Source organism: Ruditapes philippinarum, unplaced genomic scaffold (genome assembly GCF_026571515.1).
Source record: "Ruditapes philippinarum isolate M1 unplaced genomic scaffold, ASM2657151v2 ctg9826_1_1_1_1, whole genome shotgun sequence".
Lineage (NCBI taxonomy): Eukaryota > Metazoa > Mollusca > Bivalvia > Venerida > Veneridae > Ruditapes > Ruditapes philippinarum.
In genome coordinates this window covers 1-24,330 of record NW_026856205.1, presented here as the reverse complement: position 1 = coordinate 24,330, position 24,330 = coordinate 1, and the positions used below count along the sequence as shown (strand labels likewise).

Sequence of the window (24,330 nt, the reverse complement as noted above, 5' to 3'; positions counted from 1 at the left end):
GTCTTGTTATTCCTACCCATAATTATGTCATCCCCCACCTCGGGGGGAGACATATTTGTTTTTGCCCTGTCCGTCCGTCCGCCGTCAGTCCGTCCGTCCGTCAGTCAGTCCATTCTTCGTTCCGGACGATAATAGAGTTCCTTTTGACCTACAGCTCTCAAACTTCATAGGCATGAATGGTCTTATTGAGCAGATGAATCCCTATTGTTTTTGGGGTCAGTAGTTCAAAGGTCAAGGTCACAGTGACCGTTGGTCAATTTCTCGTTTCCGGATGATAACTAGAGTTCTTTTGACCTACAGCCCTCAAACTTCATAGGATGATTGGTCTTATAGAGCTGATGATCCCTATTGTTTTTGGGGCGTCAGTAGGTCAAAGGTCAAGGTCACACTGACCGTTGGTCAATTTCTCGTTTCCGGATGATAACTAGAGTTCCTTTAGACCTACAGACCTCAAACTTCATAGGATGATTGGTCTTATTGAGCAGATGATCCCATTTTTTTTGGTGTCAGTAGTTCAAAGGTCAAGGTCACAGTGACCGTTGGTCAATTTTTCTCGTTTCCGGATGATAACTAGAGTTCCTTTTGACCTACAGCCCTCAAACTTATAGGATGATTGGTCTTATAGAGCAGATGATCCCTATTGTTTTGGGGGTCAGTAGGTCAAAAGGTCAAGGTCACAGTGACCGTTTGGTCAATTTCTCGTTTTCCGGATGATAACTAGAGTTCCTTTTGACCTACAGCCCTCAAACTTCATAGGATTATTGGTCTTATAGAGCAGATGATCCCTATTGTTTTTGGGGTCAGTAGGTCAAAGGTCAAGGTCACAGTGACCGTTGGTCAAATTTCTCATTTCCGGATGATAACTAGAGTTCCTTTTTGACCTACAACCTCAAACTGGGGGGAGACATATTGTTTTTTTGCCCTGTCCGTCCGTCAGTCCGTCCGTCCGTCAGTCTGTCCGTCCATTCTTCGTTTCCGGACGATAACTAGAGTTCCTTTTGACCTACAGCTCTCAAAACTTCATAGGATGAATGGTCTTATTGAGCAGATGATCCCTATTGTTTTTTGGGGGGTCAGTAGGTTCAAAGGTCAAGGTCACAGTGACCGTTGGTCAATTTCTCGTTTCCGGATGATAACTAGAGTTCCTTTTGACCTACAGCCCTCAAACTTCATAGGATGATTGGTCTTATAGAGCTGATGATCCCTATTGTTTTTGGGGGGTCAGTAGGTCAAACGAGTGGAGTCATCCCAAACACACTACAGTTATCATGATTTGACATACATTGAAATTTGAGTTGTTCTTTCAATAGTGTAAAAAATCTGACAATATGAACTTTTGTTTCAAGTATCATCAAATCCTTCAAAGGGTTGAAGAGTTATGGAGCAGACACAATTTCCTTTAATTTTCGTTTTGTGAAACTATATATGATATGACATTCAAGTGTCAAGTAGACCTTTTGACCTTGGAACCCAGCATACGAAACATGTACTCTACACGTTCTCTGGATGTTGGGTGAATTTTTTGTTCAAGTGTCTCACAGAGAGGCTTCATTGTGAAAACGAGTGGAGTCATCCAACACACAAAGTTATATGATTTTACATACATTTGTAATTTTGAGTTGTCTTTCAATAGTGGTAAAAAAATTTACAATATGAACGTTTGTTTCAAGTATATCAAAAATCCTTTAAAGGTTTGAAGAATTATGGAGCAGACACATTTTCATTTTAATTTAATTGTGAAACTATATATGATATGACCATCAAGTGCAATTTTCGTTTGAACGCCCGCCAGGGGGCAATTTGTGCGCGAGCTTAAGCAGGGCTGCCATACGGCTGATTGAATAACAGGATTTTCAAAATTGGAATACCTGGTTAAAACAAACAGTTTAGGAAAAACATTTTCTCAAATACAATTTTAAAATAGAAACCATCCCATAGACAGCCTTATTGAAAGTGACTACCGGGTATTTTACATTATCTTATCTCCATTTCCATTCCTGTTTCCATTCACAGTTATTCTCAGCAGTGGGGGAGACATGCGCTTTTTTACAAAAGCATCCTCTAGTTAGATTAATGGGTTTCAATTACCAAATTGAAAAGTTGGTTTGAAGCCCTCAAATTTGAAATTTACTATAATTATACTATAGCATCAATTACATGTATGTAATTTAAATTCTGAAGTTTTAAAGGTAATTAATATTAACTAAAAAAAGTTTAGGGGCAATAAGTTTGCAGAATATTTTTTGTAAAATTGTCCAAGAATATTTTTTTTAAAAATTTAAAGGACAGTAGGCAGTGTTAAATACACTCACACCTGATTTGAAAGTTACTTGCCTCAATCAATATACTGGAGTTATGAGTTAAATACATTTTGGTCTTATTTAAAGGTCCATTACGCTCCAGAAATACTTTTATTTTTATTTCTCTAAAGCTTTTTTTATGTTCTTTTACAGTTTTCAAAAAGTAACACATTTGAAATACAGCTGAGCCATTACTTGTTTCTTTTCTTTTTTGGCATTTAATACTGTACAATGATTTTTTGTAGCAGTTAAAATACTGCTTTGTTTACATTTTGCTACTTTTATGACAAATAATTTCACATTCAGTGCTACTTTGTTCGTGTGATATGTATCTTACATGCTCTAAAACTATTATTTATACATTATAAAACTCTTTCTAAAGAAGGCAAAAATTAGTCCTTTCTGGGGCATGATGTGCCTTTAAAGGGACTCAACTGAGATTTTATGCCTTGACAGGACTAGATGTTATTTTTCGACATTAATGTTCCATTTGATATAAGTCTAGACCAAAAACAGGTGTACAAAATTTCATTTCAATCCCTCAGACTGTTTTACCAGAGTAATAATTCTAATTGTGAAAAATGACCCGAAATTGAAAAGCATTGCAAGGCTTTTCACTAAATCGGGCTAAGAATAACACAAAAATATGATTTTCAATATATTTCTGGGTGTATTTTTTAATCACTTTTTGCAAATATTTTGCCTGTTTTTAAGAAATTCATATTTTAGGCTTTTGTACCTCAGTGGAGTTTGTTCCTTTAATCTAAAGCCTTCATTTAAAATGGCTCATGTACATAGAAAGTTATCAGTTACTTGTTTCACTAGAATAATGACTTCAGAAACACAGACATGTGGTATACTCCGTAAATGATCTGTTACAATAAAAAATAAATATTAAAAGAAACATTGAAAATGTGATATTTTATTGAATATCTTCATTTAATTGATAAACTTGAATGTTTTTAAATACTTAAGCAGATTTTATTTTATGTGCAAATGAATGTCTTTAAAACACAGTACAAAAGTATGCAAAATATATGTGATGTAATTGTTATACAGTGCTATAGAAAAATCTTTAAAGTTAAATTTCTATAACTTTTGTCCTGTCAGCTGGTTACTTCTGTAAATAGTAATAATATAATTCAGTTATTCTGTTTACAAAATAAAAGTTTTAGCAGCAGATAATGGTATCAGTTAAAGAAACCAATGAGGTTTAAATGATGCAGTTTGTTCTTGCATGACTGTGCAATTTTTTTTAATAAGATAGAAGAGAAAATGAATTTGAAATTGATTTGACTTCAATATTTTAGCAATTTGTCTTGTTTCATGGACACTATTATATACTTAAAATAGATCTGATATTGTCTCAAAGAGACAATGATATCTTTTTGCACTTTTATGGCATCACTGTGATTTATTTAATATACCTATGCCTATGTTACAGAAAAGAATTTAAACTCTTAGATGCTTTATATATATGCAATAAGGACCTAAGTCAAGTTACTCCCTTATTGCATAAAAAACATAAGTCACTTTGAGATAGGCCCTTATAGTATTATCAAAAAGTAGATACAAATAAATGAAATACTTTGTTCAAATTTTCAGGGTTAATGAGTTAGACTAAAATAATGTCAAAAGTGATATAAAACCATTTTTGGAAAATTATGTAGTTACGCCCTTATTGCGTTAAGCCCTCGATATTGGGAGATAATTGGAGACCGTATTATACGGGGCGACGGACCGACTGCTGTCCAGTCAAAGATTGGTTTCCTTCTATCCGGGCCACTTCCGGTGACGTCATCACTACGAACTACATCATGAACATTATTACATCTGCACCAGATTATGATGATCTTGAGCGATTCTGGAAATTAGAATCCATCGGCATTTTACCCGCAGCAGAAGAAAAGGCTTCCGACTACTTGCATGATTATCAGAAGAACTGCATTACCTTTGAAAATGGCCAGTATACTGCTTCATTGCCATGGAAACCTGATCACCCTAATTTACCCGACAACTATAACATCACATTAAGAAGAACTCAGAACACCATACGACGATTACGTGAAGACCCCCCTTTACTACAAAAGTACGACGGCATAATTAAAGACCAGGAAAAGAGAGGATTTATAGAGAAAGTGAATGTTTTACCAAGTGAGCGTCCCGTGCACTATATCCCACATCACGGAGTAAAGAAACATTCGGCCACCACCCCTATCCGTATTGTGTTTGACTGTAGTTGTCGTCAAAACAAAAATTCACCGAGTCTTAATGATTGCCTTGAATCAACCCCTCCTCAGATCAACGAATTGACGAGTATTTTAGTGAACTTTAGAAAGCACAGATATGCCGTCTGCACAGATATTGAGAAGGCTTTTCTTCAAATACAACTCAACGAGAATGATCGTGACGTCACACGATTTCTATGGTTGAACGACATTTATGATCCAAATAGTGACCTTACAACATACAGATTCAAGTCCGTGCTTTTTGGTGCCACATGTTCACCATTTATACTTCATGCCACTTTAACCAAGCATCTGAGTGCCAATGATCATATTTGGGTGAGTGCAATACTTAAGAAAGACTTATATGTTGATAACGTGATGTCCAGTTTTTCTGACGAGAGTACTCTACTTGACTACTTCCAGAACACACGCAAATTGATGACATCTGCTGGTTTTAACTTACGGTCCTGGAGCTCTAACAACAGTTCTCTGCGCAGCCTAGCGGAAGCGGAAGAAGTAGCCGAGGCTGAAGAAATAACTAGCATCCTTGGAATGAAATGGGACCCGATATCAGACCAGATTTTCTTAGCACAGAAGACCATTTCTACTTCCCAATTTATGACAAAACGTGTCATACTCAAGGAAACAGCGAAGATTTATGACCCCCTTGGCTTCCTGACCCCACTCACAATTCGTGCAAAAATCCTACTTCAAGATATTTGGAAGCAAAAGTTCGAGTGGGACATGTCCCTACCAGATGACCTACAGACCCAATGGTATAACTTTGCTAAAGACTTAAACAGTGTAATCCCTACCAGATACCCGAGAAGTTACTTCAAGGAAACTGACTCTTTGGCATTTACTTCCGGTATAGGCGACAGTGCTGCCAGCGCATCCTCAGATATTCATCTTCATGTGTTTTGTGACGCCAGCCTTAAGGCCTATGGATCAGTAATATACATTACACGTGGTGACCAGTCTGCACGTGTTATATCAAGGACACGTGTCGCACCTTTGAAGCTTCTGACATTACCAAGGCTTGAACTTATGGCTGCAGTGATTGGTTCAAGACTTCTGCAGCACGTACAACAGACGATACCTACAGCATCCGTACACATGTGGTCTGACAGTCAAATTGTTCTACACTGGCTGTCATCCAACCGGAAGTTGAAAACATTTGAACAGAATAGAGTGACTGAAATACACAATCTTACAGAGAACAGAAGGTGGATGTACTGTCCAACCGAGCACAATCCGGCTGACATGTTGACAAGAGGAATTACAGCTACTGAATTTCTGAAGAGTAGATTATGGGAGAAAGGTCCTGATTGGTTAACTGATGAAAGTCGGTACCCGAGCCAACCAGCTGTTGTAACAACTGTTTTACTAGCAGAAGAACAAGATGATACACTTGTTACCATGACAACCTACGGAATTCACAATGTCATTGATATCAACAGATTTAGCCGTTACAGAAAGCTTCTTAGGGTGACAGCCTATATGATGAGATTCATTCAACATTGCCGATCTGCGAGAACTTCCGATAATACGTCAACTCTGACGTTAACTGTAAAAGAACTTGCCGATGCAGAGAAGATGTGGCTTCATAATTGCCAAGCAACCACCTATAGCGCTGAGATTACATGTATCAAGACCGGAAGGAGAAACCTAACGCTTGTTAGGCAACTACAATTATACCTTGACAATAATGGCTTCATTCGCTGTGGTGGTAGGATTCATAACGCCCCTTTAGCTGAGCAAACCCGATTCCCATATCTGCTTCCGGCAAACCACCAACTGACGAAACTTGTAATTATAGACGCCCATGAAAGACACTTACACGCAGGTACGAGTGCACTTATTACCCATATACGCCAGAAATATTGGATTCCATCGATACGCCAGTGTATTCAGAAATTACTCCGGAAGTGTAACCAGTGCCGCCGAGTGTCAGGAAGACCGTACACAGCGCCAGATCCACCACCTTTGCCAAAGATACGAGTTCAAGATACACAACCTTTTACTGTGACTGGAGTTGATTTCACCGGAGCTTTACATGTACGAGGAAAAAACAAAAATGAGAAGGCATACATTTGTCTTTTTACTTGTGCTTCGACCAGAGCTGTTCATCTAGAAGTAGTCTCAGATATGACTGAATCTTCATTTTTACAAGCGTTTAGGCGATTCAGTAGCAGAAAATCTCTACCCAAGGTTATGATATCTGATAACGGAACAACTTTTCAAGCAGCAGCAAATACAATACGCCAATTAATGAATTCTACTTCCGTAAAAGACACGTTACACAACCATGGTACAGAGTGGAGATTTATTCCCAAGCGCGCTCCCTGGTTTGGTGGTTGGTGGGAAAGATTAATCGGTCTTACCAAAACAGCTATCAAAAAGGTTCTTGGTAGTGCATACGTCACTTATGATACTCTCCAAACAATCGTAACAGAGGTAGAAAGCGTCATGAACGACCGTCCATTGACTTACGTTACGTCAGAGTCAACCGACCCAGAACCAATTACACCAGCTCATTTGCTATACGGACGGCGTTTGACAACCCTGCCTTACAATGAAGATATATCCGAACCAAAACCAGTTTCAAGAGATGGGATCACCAAACAAGCGAGAATACAATCACAGATCATTAGCCATTTCCGCGATAGATGGCGCCACGAGTACTTGACGTCATTACGCCAGTATCACAAAACTACGGGAAACAATAGCCAAACGATTAAGGACGGTGATGTAGTAATTATTCATGATGAAACCCCGAAATCACAGTGGAAATTAGGAACTATTGAACAATTGATCACTGGTAAAGATGGATTGACACGAGCGGCCATGGTTCGCACCAGTAACGGGCACACTACATCAAGACCAATTGTAAAGCTGTACCCCCTTGAGACTATGTAACAGTTACCATATTTTGCGCCTGGGAGGATGTCGTAAAGACGACGTTACGTTAGCGGGAACGGCAGGCAGACAACGTTACGTTGGCGGGAAGAAGAGTTCATACGACGTCATTTCCGTTGCATTGTTATTTTACCGTTAATAAACATTATCATTTTAGACACAACGCAAAGTAGTTGCTTCTTATTTCACTGACCACTTTTACACCTTTAAATGTCTATTTCTACAGAAGTAATTGATGGATGATCATCAAACTTTGTCTGTAGCATTCTTTGGTAGTCGTTTATCAAATTTGCTGATATTAATTTGATTGGCCCCTTTTAGGGGCCGCTAGGGCTAAAAATAGAAAAGCCTTTAAACATCTTCTTCTACAGAAGTTATTGATGGATGGTCACCAAACTTTGTCTGTAGCATCCTTGGGTAGTCTTTTTTCAAGTTTGCTCGTATTTATTTGATTGGCCCCTTTTAGGGGCCGCTAAAGCTAAAAATAGAAATACCTTTAAACGTCTATTTCTTCAGAAGTAATTGATGGATGATCACCAAACTTTGTCTGTAGCATTATTGGGTAGTCTTTTATCAAGTTTGCTTATATTAATAATTTGATTGGCCCTGTTTAAGCTCAAGCTTAAATGCCCCAGGTCATGACATTTCTTCAAATTATTGTTTAAACATATTCTATGCTCAAATTTAATATTAGAAAATATTGACAACGGATAATTTCCAACACTGAAAAGCAGTTGTTTCTGGTGAGCGACTCAGGGCCATCATGGCCCTCTTGTAATTGGTAAACGGCCTTAGCCTGTAGTATAATCTTAAATGGACATTTCCTGTTCCCATTTTCTTTAAACTGCCCATTATCAGTTTTGGAAAAGTCCAGGTGAAATGTCCAAACTAGTTATCCAACTGTGTAAAAGCCTTGTCAGATTGCATGTTTTGTTATGAAAGCCGCCTGGTCAGCTCAATAGGTACAGCTTTTGATCTGGCGATACGGGTTTGATTCCCGGATGGTGCAGATCATTTTCATTGTGATAGTCAATTTACAAAGGATTATCACTTTCAGTTCTAGCATTAGGTAAGGGTTATATTGTCTGGTGTCAATTGAAATATATATGGAATCTTCTGCTGAAAAGTCTCCTAAACTAGAAGCTACATGTATATTTTTACCATTAATGCACTTTTAAAATGGACAGTTATCAAAAAATGGCAGCTTGATTTGTCCGTCTGAGAAATTCCGCAGGTTAAGAGTGAAGTCTCTGAAAATGACAGAAGTATAACAATCACTTCACAAGAATAAATGTTTTGATAGGATGCAGACAACTGGGAGGTCAAAAAATTTCTTAACAACTTTTTTTTCTAGATTGCCTGCAGAATTGTAATATGATGCTCAAATTTGATATTTGAAAATGCTGATAACTTCTATATACATGTGGTTTCTTTTTAAATGTAAAATAAATAAGTACACACAGAGAAGATATGTTCTGTACAAACACTTCACACTATATGTAAATACAGTATAAATACATATTAGTTAGTGTCAATAACACTTTTTTAATAAAAGACCAAATTAAATTGATCAGTTTATAATAGGAATTATGCAATTTTCCAAACATGGGTGACTTATTCAAATTAGAAAATCATATTCAGTAAAAATAGATATTAAAAAATAAGTTGTCAACTGCAAATTCTTACAATTCCCTTTAATTCAGTAAGAATTTCTAAGATTTAAATAAATATCTGCAGTAAAAGTATTTTACATAAGGATGAACATAGTATATCTTAAATTAATGTAAGTTGTGTTTGCCAATATTTTCTAAGATATAATATTAGGCCATTACAAATATTTATTCAAGTGTCTGGTTTCTTTTGCTAGCTGTTTAAAGTCTAAGTATGCTGAGGGATTTTTTTTCTTTTTATAAGCATAATTATTTCATGTTGTGTTGGTTTTTAGGTCATACCAGGCGCTTACTTTGTAAAGGATCTATCAGTGAAAAAAAAATGAAACAAATCTAAAAACAAACCATTAAGTACCAATTTTTCAGTATTACTGGTAAAGAACCCTCCTGCACGTCTTAATTCTGACCAGGCTGAGACTATTCAGTTGGCTAACTAACTTAAACTTTTCATCTTAAAATCTATAAATAGTAAAGAACATTAGTAGTCAACTAAAACAAATTTGAAATTCCCCTTAATATACCAACGTTTTGGCTCGACAGCCTGCTTCAGGGTACATAAATAAATAATAAACGGGAAAGTTATGTCAATGTCACATGACGTCAAAAGTGACGACATCAAAACGTCTTTTACTAAGAGTTTGGTGTAATAATCATAGGATCAATTTTATGCATTATACTAGTGAAGAAAGCTGTTAGTTAAAGTACAAATATTCAGTATTAAAAAACACCAGTAAAACTGACTAAGATTATATAGTAATTAACAGCTGTACAGAGAAAGACATTTAAAAACAGAAGTTTGGAATTCATTCTTCTTAAAATCCCTTATTTGATAATGGACAATTCCAAAAATAGAAGCTGGAAAAGTCCATTTAAGAATATCAGGGATAACATAGCTTGTTACACCAGGTATATTATGTTTTGCCTTAGTCGTCCTTGGACCTTTTGAGGCATGTAATACTAAATGCAGATTTTATGTTGTGTCTTACAGACTATAAACTTCAATGTTGATAGTGAATGTTAGTTTTACATGTGATTAATTATTAATTTCCTATCGTTACTTTACATAATCGTGACCCGTGCTTTCCCTGTGATGTGCGACATTCAGATATGGCTTATCTAAAATCACGAAAGCGTGGTCTTTGCATTTGGTAGCATTCAAGATTATTGGAATGTGAAATCTAATATTTTATTTCACACATTTCCATCTCTCGAAGACATGTTTAAAGTTCTCATTATTAGATTGTATAAATCAAATCAAAATTGCCGGGACAGTTAAAATGCCAATAGTAATTGGCATTTTGCTTTGCAGACTTCGCTCCGATTTCAGGCAAATAAGCGTATGTCAGTTGTGAATATATTTTATTAAGGTGAACACTTTGATTTTCTATATTGCTGCACTTGACTTTTTTGCATGCTATAACATAAAGGACTTGAATAAGTCAGTATTGAGTAATTCTTTGAATATTTTGTGGTGGTTTTGTAGGAAATAAAAAAAGAATTATGGTCTTTACCTCCCCAAGTCCTTTCCATGCTTTATAATTATGTTTAATTAACTTGTCCATCTTACAATGTAGACAAAAACGTTCATCATTTTAAAGGAAACTTTAAAAAAAAATGGACTGACTTTGATCCATTAACTGTAGACCATGATCAGATAGCACATATGTGCAAGCTGATCATGACCTGCACTAATGCCATATGGGTAGGATATGTAGCTGCCTGGGAAGATTTAAAGCCTCTTTAATGAATATATTTTATCATGTCCTTGTGGTTTAAGGTCAAAATTCCAGTATCAGCTATGGATTGTTGTGGCTATAGTTTTCAAAAGAAAAAAAAAGTTAGTGGCTTATTTTGAAACAGCAAAAAAAAGCATGAAAATTTGATAAAATGGACTGTAAAATTTGGAATATTTTCGAAGTTAAATAGCAAGATTGACATAGTAACAGTATGTATTACTAATGTGATCACCATGGAAATCAATGTCAAGTAAAAATACAACAAATATAATACAAAGCATTCCAGTCATGTGTCACTTTGTGTCCTTGGATATTGTTATTAACAAGGCTTTCCAAAGAATAAAATTCTTGGTACCAGATTGGAGAATGTTGACAAAACTGACATGTGGACCACTGTAATCAAATCCTTGTGTTCACACTGACATATCCTCCTACATTTCTCTAGGGATTTCGACAGAACTTGTGCCGTAACAGATCTATTTTAATCAAGTGCTCAGACGCAAGTTGGATTTATATTCTTATGATTGATGCCATGTGCATTATAAACACATTTTGTGACGCGGATTCCAACTTGAAACTGAAAACCTGTTTTTTTATGACAATTTAATCGTTAAAAAAAAGAATAAATTCGATTGATATATACACCAGCTCTCGTTGTTAATCAAACATAATAAAAACTTGTTGTGTCTGCAAATGTTATTCGGCTCTCAATTACAAAAAGAGCATTGCAGCTTTCAGTTTGTTAAGTTTGTACGTGAGTTTTGTGTAATTTGACCAATCTATCATTTCTTTATATCTAGAGACGTTGTGTCAGATAGCCAGACATTTGGGAATTGGTGATTAGCAAAATGTCCTGCTAAATAAAGGGGAGACATTTGAAAGTATCGCAGAAAGGCCATGATATTTTGTATATGATATTTAGCGTGTAATTTTACAGATATAAGTAATAATCGTATTTTTAGAAGCAACCATGGAAACAAAGGAATAATGACAATTAATTAAAAAAAACTATCAATTGCACAAAGTTAATTTCACTGTCCAACTTTCCTAGGGGTTAAACCCCCCTTTTATCAAGGAGTTTACTATTTATTTCATGAAACAGTCATAAACTTTCTTATTTCTTAAATGTCACATGTCTTTATTTAAGTGTTATAAGAAAAAAGGACATTTAAAATGTAATTCATAAAATAAAAGGCCGCTCCTTGATATAGAAGGGCTTTAATTTCCTAAAATGTTGGAGATTTATGGAAATTGTGTCATTGTAAATATTTATGTTGTTGGAGTCACATAAATCTCTTGAAATTTCATCCTTCATTATAATAAATGTATTTAAATACTCAATCTGCACGAATTGATAAACTCTGTCTGTCTGCTTGTCTGTCTGTCTGTTTTGTCATTATGTTTTACAAGAACATTTTGTTTTTCAATACCAGTTATAATGAATATTTATTATAATTTCAGGACATTATGCAGGAGTTAGAGAAAGAAAGAGAAAGGAGATGGAAAGCTGAAGCTGCAGCCAAACGTCTTGTTGAACACATTCAGTCACTGACAAATAAAGGTTTGATAGTTTCTTAAAAAGTGTAACTATTTGGAGAAAGGGTAATCCCTCGGAATCATTAATCTCAACAAAATTACATGAAAATTTGCAGATCCTTAACTTTTACCCTGCTAGCATCAACTGATTATACCAAGTATGCCCTGTGCAGACCAAGATTGTAAAAAGTTTCAAAATCTGGAGAAAGGGTAATCCCTCGGAATCATTAATCTCAACAAAATTACATAAAAAATTTGCAGATTCTTAACTTTTACCCTGCTAGCATCAACTGATTATATCTAATGCGACCAGTGCAGACTAAGATCGGCCAGCCGCCTATATCATGGTCTGTACTGTTGGCTTAATTCAGTAGGGACATATTTTGCAATGTTTCCCTGAAAATGATAAACCAGGTTCTGTTCAAATGCAATGACAGATGAGTTAAAATGGTTTCCTGTGGGGACATTTTTAACAATTTAAAGATATTTTATTTAACTTTTTCAAATTGTTCATAGAAAAATCTGGAGTGCCAGTCCTATTGGCTTCAAATGATGAATATAATCTCACCAACCAATATGGGTAAAGATATTTACCAATTTGTTAATTGTCTTTGTGATAAATTGCAAACTGATTTCTTATATAATGATTAACTATTTTTTTCTGGATTGGCATTTATTTCAATATCAATTCATGGAAATCAGAGTGATGATGAAAAGAATTTTAAAAGAAAAGAAAAACAGTAGATTTTAACCTTAAATAATCTTTTACATATCAACAGTGATCAATCCTATGGAAACATTTTAATTCACATATCTTTTATTCTTTTAAAGGCCCATATATAAAGCTCCAAAAATCTCCATTTTTTTATTTTTCTCAACAGATTTTTATTTTATCATTCCATTACCGTTTCCAAAATAGTATCAGACAATGGCAATATAGCCAAACCATCTTTCACTTTTAGCGTTCGGTAATAAGTGAAGTTAATGTGATTTATAATGACAGACAAAATACCACTTTGTTTAAGTTTGCTACTAAAATTCATGACAATTTATTTCACATTTAACTCTGTTTTATTCACCTGACATTCTCTAAATTAATTCTTAAATAGAGGATATTGAATGAGTGTAAAATTTTAAATACTGAATTTATTAAACAAGTTGAATGAAAGTATATTATATGAGACTCTGGCGAGCATAATATTATTTTATTTAACTTGTTCAATAAATTCAGTTGAACAAATTTAATAATTCTATTTATCACATACCAAAAATAAAGACCATTTGAAGTGAAAAGAACCATTTTTCATTGTTGTGCCAACAGTATAACGCTAACATTTAGCACGTCGTGACGATATGTTTATATAACGCAAATGACGTCACAACAAAATATATGAATGACTGTGAAATACCATTTTTAAGAAGTCGCGAAATCGGCATGGGTATGTGATAAATTATTTTAAGGTTTGTTATTTCTTTAGTAGAAAAAAAATCATGTTTTTTCCTTTACACTTCATCTACCTTTAAATACTATTAATTACACAGTTTACCCTACTGAGAAATTGACTGGGAATCCCACTGGGTGGGATCCCAGTGGAATTTTAATTGGGATCTCAGTGGGACTCACTGGGAAAATTGGTTGGGATCCCACTCTTATCCCCAAATTTCCCAGTGGGATCCGATCCTCATCCCAGTGGGATCCCAATTTGATTTTCTGTAGGGTATTCATTATTTCTACAAGTAAATGATCATTAATCGCAATTCCTCCACCTTTTTCGTCAAACTTCGAATAACTTAATAAAAGGCGAGGTGTAATTAGAACCTGTGTCAGCATTTTGAATATTTTTTTGTATTGCATTTTTTTCTTTTTAATTTATAAAGAAGGAAAATTTTCTAAGATAAGTGCTTTAGGAATTAACCCAGTTTCGGAATTTATTGACTTTCAAAGTGCATGCTGTAAAAAAAGCTTGATAAGTTATTAAGCAATATATATGGACAGATCAATAGCACTCGAAATTCCGGTTCACATATGTGTTTGTTACTTGTGAAACATTTGTAATTGAATTAGAGAAATTATCTGATTGATTTTCTGTCAATTTTCCTCGGCTAGTTATAACTAATCATATATATTATAATGGTAATTAATTTCCTGTTTTTTTTCAGCAAAAGATGAAGGTGATATGAAAGATTTGGCAATAGATGCTACATCTAGATTGAAACAGGCCGTAATGAATGAGCGGGAAATTAAACTTAACTTGCAGAATGAGAACGATAGACTGAAGGTATGATTTTTGCTTGTGGTCTACTTCCTATGTTTGATTAAATGTAATGGAGTGCATGTGCTTTTTTATGATAATTTTTTTTTTATTTTTATGCCACCGCAGCATCTGCATGTAGTGATTCACCTGTGTGTGTGTGTAAGTGTGTGTGTTTGTGTGTTATACAGATTATATAGTGAATTTAAAAAATCTTCTCCTTAAACACCGCTTGTCTTAAATTTCAACCAAACTTGCCAGGATTGTTCCATGGGTGAAGGGCTTCCAAAGTTGTTTTAAGTAAATGTACCTGAATAAGTATTAATATAATATTATTAAATTAATAGATCTCTACTTTTGACCTTTTATTTGAATAACAATTTTTTTTTTACCATAAGCATTGATATGACTGTGTTCTTATGTTAAGAAATATTTTGCTGTGAAATTCTTTTGTAATCCACTAATCTGATGATTGAAATTGAAAAGATTAGGTCATGTAGGGGTCTATGTCTTATGGATCTGAGCCTTCTTGGGTCACAACTATATTTTCTCATATTATACCTGTACATGAAAGAGTGGGGATCAAACTTGAGACCTGCCCCTCACCGCTGTGGGTTCGAAACCCGACAGGGACTTTGGCGTCTGTCATGTGAGGAAGCTATCCAGCTAGCTTACGGAACGTGTGTGGTTATACCATTTAGGTGCCCGTTTGTGCCTGAAATAATGCACGGAAGGGCACCTGAGGTCTTCCTCCACCAGTTAAGCTGGAACATTGCCAAATGACCTATACTGTGTCAGTGTGATGTAAAACCCAGTCAGACTCAAGACAGTGATTTAAACCTAAACCTGCTGAATTTCTTTAATGCCCTTGTCCAGCTTACACTTTTGGATTTATCCATTATCAGTTTTAGGGATATCAAGATGAAAATCAGAAGTTTTGTCAGCTTACAGATATACTTGTCACAGAGGTTAATCACTCTCAGTTCCAATAGGCTGACAATTAAATTAAGTTTCACAAAGCATTCCTTGTTCATAAATAGCCAGATTCTGTCCTACTACATTACTTTTTTGTGTGACATTACTTTTTTGTGTGTGATACAAGACCATTAGCAAAATGGTTGTAGACACTGATTTTACAGAGATTGCTGCAAGACATTTGTGCTGAATTATACACCTTATTATACATCCCTACTGATTTGCAGTCAATTTTCCTGCATTTGCTTGTAGACAGGAAAAATTGCCCTGTCATTATTGCATGTTGACAAGTCAATTATACTTTTTCTAGCCTATAGTTTGCATGCCGACAAGGAAACTGAATTAACAAATTTTTGTGGCGTAAACATGTTAAACGAACATTAAACTTCAATGCTCACTTAAGCATAAAGTGCATAGAAATGAGCTTCTTTGATGAATTGATGTCCATCATTTTTGGTTGGTGGCCACAACATGAACTATTTGTCTTGTGTTATATGGTTATATTGTTGGTGGCTACAACATAATCTATTGTTCTTGTGTTATATGGTTATATTGTTGGTGGCTGCAGCATAATGTATTGTTCTTGTGTTATATGGTTATATTGTTGGTGACTGTAGCATAACCTATTGTTCTTGTGTTATATAGTTATTGTTTATGGCTACAACATAACTTGTTGTTCTTGTGTTATATGGTTATATTGTTGGTGGCCACAGCATAACCTGTTGTTCTTGTGTTATATAGTTATTGTTGATGGCTACAACATAACCTGTTGTTCTTCTGTTATATGGTTATTGTTTGTAGCTACAATATAATTCTTGTGTTATATGGTTATATTGTTGGTAGCTACAATATAACCTGTTGTTCTTGTGTTATATGGTTATTGTCATGTGTCTGGGGGCCAAGTTGCTCTTAAGGTCACTTAATTTACATAGGTTTATGTTAATATTTTGTCTGAAATTATAAAATGACTACAATAATATGGTAAAGTTAAATGCTATATATAAGAATGTAGTTTTAGTGGCCTGGCAGTATATATTTATTTGTAGAGTTGTAGATTGGGAAAGACTAAGAATATGTTGATTTATATCTCTCACTTTTAGCTTTAAAGCTTAGATGATCAAGGTAGTTTACATAAGGTTATAGTTCTACAAAAGCACCATGAAATAATGTATGAGTGGGTGCCCGAGGTCTTCCTTCACCAATTAAACTCCAAAGTCCCTATGTGACCTTAACATTTTTTGTTATGACTTAAACTCTGAATTTATAATATATTAGATTCATATTAAACATATTTGAACACCATCTGACACAAGCCATGAAAGGGTAGAACATTTGGATGATCAATACCATAGCCATAAAAATACAAAAGAAAAAAAATGTGAGGTGACAAAAATGCCATAAAATATGTCTCTGGAAATCATTTTTACAGAGAAAGGCACATTGCTTTGCAATTATTGGCCAATAAACCATTCTACTTTAACAGTAGGGGTTTTAGCGCAGAGAGGTTTTTGCCGAGATTAATGATTTACTTTAATTGTATTCTTTGACAGTTTTTACAGGGGAAAGTTATCTTGAAATGATGTAAGATGCATAAAAAGATATGAAACAGTGTTTACTGATTACTTCTATAATCATCTCATACTGAGGGACGTCGTTAATTATTCAACCTGCAAATATTACTCGAGGTTTTCACAAAAGATCTTGTTTTCTCTCTTGAACGAGCCAACGGTTAAGGGCCATTATTCTATATGACAATTGATATCATTTAAGGAAGGGTCAAGTCAAAATATCAATTTTTTAAGTCATAATAATTATACACCTTGAAATATGGGTGAGGTTGACTTATGGCCGCACAATTATAAAAGATAATGGTCATTTGTCTATCACTGCTTATCCGTGATCATGTGGGATAAATAGATGGTCTATAGCATGGGAAAAATTGGTAATTTCTGGTTAGTTTTCCAAGAAAGCTGGTATGGAGGAATCAACCTTAGAGACATGATCGGCATAGAACTGGAGAAAACCATACACTGAACAATTTTGGCCTCTTGTGTAAATTAACTGATAATGTCTTCTAAAAATTAATGGACTTGGTAAGTAAAGAGTAGGACCAGCATGAATATCTGTGCAGTCTGACATCATTAATGAGTGGGCTGGCAGCAACTTATTTTATCCATGCGATAAATGCAGGGCAATACAGGCCATGGTCAGACAGCACATCCATGCCATCTGATCATTGTTTGCACTGGTCGCTATTTAAGTCAGTACTTATTTTGAAATTTTATGCAAAGATTGAGAAATGGTTTTGTGTTAGGATTGTCAGCTGGAAAAGTCCATTTAATATGTTTTTTTGTGGTAATTATTGGCTTCATAATTCTAGCAGTTTCAGATATCATGATCCATCATATTATGTGACAGTATGTTGCTGTTCAAAACAGAACAAGTTAGTTATCTAAATTTAGCATAGTTAAGGTTGGTAATATAGACTAGTAGAATGTGATGCCAAAGAAAATCAAAATTTTGTTAGGTACAGGTAATTTATTCTTCTGGCAATCAAGTGATTAAATTTCAGGTTCTGTCAAAGTAGCCTCAAAAAGTCTGTCCTGTTAGCTCAATAGGCAGAGTGTTGGGCTGTGAATCGGGCAACTCAAGTTCAGTTCCCAGACGGTGCAGGTCACTTTTGTTGTGTTTGATCATGAAATCTTTTCTACAGTCATTCGCACTGTACCTCGAGACTGCTGTGGCATGTACAGAAGTTTCAGATCCTTGTGAAAGTGAAGGCAACTGGTACTGGTAAAGTGCTTGACAGCCTGCCCAGGAATTATGTGGCGGGTGAACTGTGCTCTAGTGAATTCATTGTGGTTTACTGCCGTGATCCGGAGTGAAAACTACCAACACCACCACCACAGTAGCCTCAAAAACAGTGTAGTTTTGCAGAATATATTTGGATTTCTTGACTCCATTGAGCAGAGTTTCTGATTTAGACATTTGTATTGTCAATAGTTATATTGTCCTACATTTATTTTGTCAGCATTAAGATGTCTGAGCACACCTTTAGATAAAGTAATTTAGGTCATTTTTGTCTTAGCACTTTCTCGCATTAGTGTCATGTTAGTGTTGTGTCTACTCAGTAAAAGGCATTGTTTAAAGAGCTGTTAGTGTTTGCTGAAAGAGATCAGTGCCCTCGCGATTATTGACCTTATCACAAAAAAATAATGATGACATTTTGTAGTTTTCTTTTGGACATTTTTGTCTCTAAAGAAAGAGGAAAGAATGAAAGAACATACTGATAAGAGTTTTTAGCTCACCTGTCACAAAGTGACAGGGTGAGCTTTTGTGATCGCTTTTCGTCCGGCGTCCGTCCGTCGTCCGTCCGTCCGTCGTCCGTCCGTAAACTTTTGCTTTAAATGACATCTCCTCATAAACCACTGAGCCAATTTCATCCAAACTTCACAGGAATGTTCCTTTGGTGGTCACCTTTAAAAATTGTTCAAAGAATTTAATTCCATGCAGAACTCTGGTTGCCATGGCAACCGAAAGAAAAATCTTTAAATATCTTCTTTTAAAAAACCATAAGAGCTAGAGCTTAGATATTTAGCATGAAACATCTTCTAAAGAGTGTCTACCAAGTTTGTTCAAATAAAAGCCCTGGGGTCAAAATTGGCCCCGCCCCAGGGGGTCATTGATTTTCCCTATATGCATATAGTAAAAACTTAAAAAATCTTCTTTTAAAGAACTGTAAGAGCTAGAGCTTAGATATTTGGCATGAAACATCTTCTAGTGAATGTCTACCAAGTTTGTTCAAATAAAAGCCCTGGGGTCAAAATTGGCCCCACCCCAGGGGGTCATTGATTTTCCCTATATGCATATAGTAAAAACTTAAAAAATCTTCTTTTAAAGAACCCAAAGAGCTAGAGCTAAGATATTTAGCATGAAACATCTTCTAATGAGTGTCTACCAAGTTTATTCAAATAAAAGCCCTGAGGTCAAAATTGGCCCTGCCCCAGGGGGTCATAGATTTTCCCTATATGCATATAGTAAAAAACTTAAAAGTCTTCTTTTAAAGAACCCAAAGAGCTAGAGCTAAGATATTTGGCATGAAACATCTTCTAGTGAGTGTTTACCAAGTTTGTTCAAATAAAAGCCCTGGGGTCAAAATTGGCCCCGCCCTGGGAGGGTCATTGATTTTCCCTATATGCATATAGTAAAAACTTAAAAAATCTTCTTTTAAAGAACTGTAAGAGCTAGAGCTTAGATATTTGGCATGAAACATCTTCTTGTGAATGTCTACCAAGTTTATTCAAATAAAAGCCCTGGGGTCAAAATTGGCCCCGCCCCAGGGGGTCATTGATTTTCCCTATATACATATAGTAAAAACTTAAAAAATCTTCTTTTAAAGAACCAAAGAGCTAAAGCTAAGATATTTAGCATGAAACATGTTCTAATGGGTGTCCACCAAGTATGTTCAAATAAAAGCCCTGGGGTCAAAACTGGCCCCGCCCCGGGGGTCATTGATTTTCCTTATATGTGTATAGCAAAAACTTAAAAATCTTCTTTGAAAAAACCCAAATAGCTTTAGTTTAGATATTAAGCATGAAACATCTATAAGTTAATATCTACAAATTAAAGCCCGGGGGTCAAAACTGGCCCTGCCTCAGGGGTGTCATTGTTTTTAACTATATGTGTATAGTAAAAACTTAAAAAATCTTCTTTTAAAAAACCCAATGAGCTAGAACTTAGATGTTTAGCATGAAACATCTTCTTATGGGTGTCTACCAAGTTTGTTCAAATAAACAAATAAAAGCCCTTGGGTAAACATTGGCATGGGGGGAGGGGGGGGGCTATATACAGGTGAGCGACCTCAGGGCCATCATGGCCCTCTTGTTGCTTTTTCTGTAGTCTTTGTTTTCCTTGGACTTCTGTAATCCTTTGTTTTCCTTTACTTTCTGTAGTGCTTTGTTTTCCTTGGGCTTCTGATTAAGGACCTATAGGCTTGCAAAGAATGTACTTGTTTTATTATGTCTGTCTAAAAAGTACAAAAAGCTGGAAATGTTTTCTTAACTGCATAATACCCTCCCAATAACTTTATTATAATACTTGTAAGCAACATTTCAAGGACAATTTTTGTCCTACCTGTGACAATGCACCAGTCCTTTCCTTATCACACCTTCATTTATTGACAAGATATGGTTATTCATACCTTCCATACAACCCTATCTTTTTATTTTATATGGAATGAGGCAAGGCCAAGGTCACTGATGCTAAAAGTAGATTGTGTGCTTTTCTTTGTACTTGCTCATTACAAGGAACTGGCAATGTTAGCAACATCTTTCATCCATTGATGCTTCCAATATTCTTGTTAGAAATGTTTCACTGAAATACCTTTTGATAAATATATTTTAAAATTGTGAATGGCAAGTAAAATTTCAGGTCACCAGGATACAGATATAGATATTTTGACGTATTTTAGAAAGTTCTCATGTAATACTTTCAGGAACAGCTTCAGGAGGCTGTAGAACATTTATCCAAGAGCAGACGTGTCCAAGAGGAGCAGACTAAAGCCATCAGACAAATGGAGGAAATGGCATCTAAAGAGGAAAGAGAAAAAATGAAGCAACAGACACATGATGTAAACACTTGTAATTTAATAAAAAAAATATTGTTGTAACATTTTATAACAGATATCTTATATAATTTGTATTCATATTCTTATTTATATAGCAGGTATGTGTTCCTGTGATTCCAAGCTTGAGGCTGGGTTTAAAAAAAAGATATCAATTTGCAATATGTCTGAAAACCGGCCTTTAGGTTATATATGCAAATGAAGTGTAAAATGCTGACTTGCTTTTATTTTGTAATTATTTATTATACCTTCTCCTTCATATAAGTAAAAACTGAAACACTAAATTAAATTGTCTGAACTTGTAACGTTCTAGTTGTAAGGTTTCCTTTTTGACTGTAGAATGATTAGGAAAAAAATTCTTGCTGTATAAGGTTTCCATTTTGAATATACTTGTAGAAAGAATCGGAAAATATGTTCCAGTTGTAAGGTTTCCTAATTTTTTTTAGTATGTTCTAGTTTTAAGGGGTTTTTTTTGGCTGTAGAATGAAAAGGAGAAATAAATTCTTGTATTAGGTTTCCATTTTGACTGTAGAATAAATGGGAAATATTTGTTCCAGTTGTAAGGTTTCTTTTTGGACTACAGAATGAATAGGGAAAATATGTTCCAGTTTTATGGTTTGAATTTTGACTGTTGTTGGTCTTCTATTTATAAACAGCACGTTTTAATGTTAATGTTACATGTTTAATATCAGAAAGGAGTTATTTTTGTGACAATTGTGACAGCCAATCGATTAGAAATACAGTCGTGACAATTTGACTTAAAATCACAGTTCAGCATGATGGGTAGTGATCATTTCACTCCTGTAGAATATATAGAAAAATATGTTTGTTTTCTAAATCAAAGAAAGCAATTTTGCTCTATTTTTAGCATAAAAAGCTGCAAGAAGCACTGATGCGTGGTGCAGCACTTAGCAGAGAGGTTGACTTACTGAAGAGCTCTTGTGACAGCCAGAAAACACAGATTAATTCTCTCCAAAGTCTCCTGGCCTCGAGAGAACAGGAACATAGGTTTGTATAGTTTTGTTTATTGTACTGAATGTATGTAACGTTCATTTTCATTGGAAAATTGTGATGTTTTTATTTCCCATATTAAACAGCTGAGTTAGTTTATATTTTGATGTAAGATAGCACTTGTAATGTAAATTGTTCAAAAGATTTAATGGGTGTTTTTAAATAGTTTTTATGGTATAAGCTTTGGAAATGGTTATATAAGCTGACAGCCATTTATACCGTCTCATATAACCTGTCAGAAATTTAAATACACTGCCACCCGATTATAACACACCCCCTTATAATGCTAATCTCAGTATAACACTTACAGGCATTGGCTCCCATTAGACCCTGTTATGTGGTTATGAGGCTTTATACCCCAACATTAGCATTATAACAGGGTTGCAGTGTTTAATTGTGCAATGATATAGACCACTTTCTCATACGAAAGAGAGTTAAATATTTATGCGTAAGATAAAAATGGCATTAAGTGCGAAATAAAGAATGGTAGATTTTTATTATGCGCCCCCCCCCCCTATCTGGTATGCATATAGATTTGCCCTTATCTGTCATGCTGTCACACTGTTCATCTCGTACTGACAAAACAGTAGCAACTAACTAGCATCCTCACACTTTGGACCCCTCACCGTTGTGGGTTCGATTCCCGACAGGGACTTTGGATTCTTTCACATGAGGAAGCTATCCAGCTAGCTTAGGGAACGTCGGTGGTTCTACTCCAGTGGCTGTTCATGCCTGAAATAATGCACAGAAGGGCATCTGAGGTCTTCCTCCACCAGTAAAGCTGGAACGTCACCAAATGACCAATGCTGTGTTTGTGTGACGTAAAACCCAATCAAACAAACAAGCGAACAACACTATGGACACATTTCTAGTTTCTCATTAAATACCACGTTATTACTGGGTATCTGTAAATTTGCCAGTGTTCATGATCTTTATCCTAGCATTTAATGTTTTGTACCAGTTACAACTGTTACAATAGAACATAAGGAATTTGTTACAATTCAGTATCAAATACACTGCTCACATTTTACATACGAAAAAAAAACAACAAAAAAAAAACAACAACAAAAACCCAGCAAAACAACAATATCAAATCTGCTAATAAAAGATAAAAACAATCGTGTTTTAGAAACATAACAGTGTAAAAACTTTTATTAGATAAGCAGTTAACAGACTTGAGTATGTATATCATTAACTTAACAGAACATTTAAGTGTATATCTTCTTATAGACTTGTTTTTATGTAGTTGAAAGACGTTCCCAATTTGAGGAGTTGGTATATTTTAGTATATTTCATCAAGGTCTCAGACTACTAAAAGTGTTTTAATGTTTTTAAGTCGAAATTACATTCCCAGATAGCTTATGCTAAGCATGTTCAATGGATTTGCACTTTGTTGTAGACAAGAATTATGTCTGGGAAAGAATGAAATACGTTACTTATAAGTAAGATTTAAGGCATGGTAAGTAATAGGTGTGCAGGCAAATAATTTTTTAATCAGTATAAAAGGTTAGCATCAGACATGGTGAATGATTTTAGATCTTATTTTAAGCAGCAATCTTTCATTGTATATTAACTTGTTATTTTGGCCAGATACAGCATGTTCCATTTTGTCTTAATATTGACATAATTATTCACTGTTTTGTACTAATTGCCTAAAAGTTAACTGCCCCTCCCCAACCCTTCCACCCTCCCCTAACATTGATATCAATTTTGAAAAGACAAATATTAACAGCAAATGCTAACTGCCCTACCCCCTCCCCCCATTCATATCTGAACAGTTTTAAAAAGACAAATAATATAAGCAAGTATTTAGTTTATAATTTGATATTCTGTAATTTCAGGGAAGAATTAAAGAGTAGATACAGTCTAGGAAGTAAAGAGATGCAGACAGCTGTACAAGAGGAAGTAAAGAGGAATGAGAGAGAATATCATCAACAAATGAAACAACAGCAAGAGAAGTAAGTACATGTACACATGTTTGTACAAACATACAAATGTACACTTGTTTGTACAAACATACAAATATACACATGTTTGTACAAACATACAAATGTACACATGTTGGTACAAACATACAAAT

The 24,330-nt window shown here is 35.1% G+C and overlaps 2 protein-coding genes across 2 annotated transcripts; both read left to right on the top strand.

Annotated features, from left to right (window-relative positions):
- Positions 1 to 4,117: 4,117 nt before the first annotated feature.
- On the top strand, positions 4,118 to 7,447 carry LOC132745773 (uncharacterized). The gene has a single exon (XM_060734747.1). The coding sequence runs from the start codon at positions 4,118 to 4,120 to the stop codon at positions 7,445 to 7,447; it is 3,330 nt and encodes a 1,109-aa protein (XP_060590730.1).
- Positions 7,448 to 12,312: 4,865 nt separating this feature from the next.
- On the top strand, positions 12,313 to 24,208 carry LOC132745771 (leucine-rich repeat and coiled-coil domain-containing protein 1-like; the record flags this gene model as incomplete). Its single annotated transcript, XM_060734745.1, is given in 5 exon segments — positions 12,313 to 12,414; positions 14,550 to 14,668; positions 21,111 to 21,245; positions 22,108 to 22,247; positions 24,092 to 24,208. Coding segments are annotated over 5 exon segments (605 nt in total), but the record flags the coding sequence as incomplete, so codon positions are not given.
- Positions 24,209 to 24,330: the final 122 nt, after the last annotated feature.

Coding starts and splice junctions, on each gene's coding strand:
- LOC132745773 (XM_060734747.1), top strand. CDS start 4,118: ATGAACATTATTACATCTGCACCAGATTATGATGATCTTGAGCGATTC.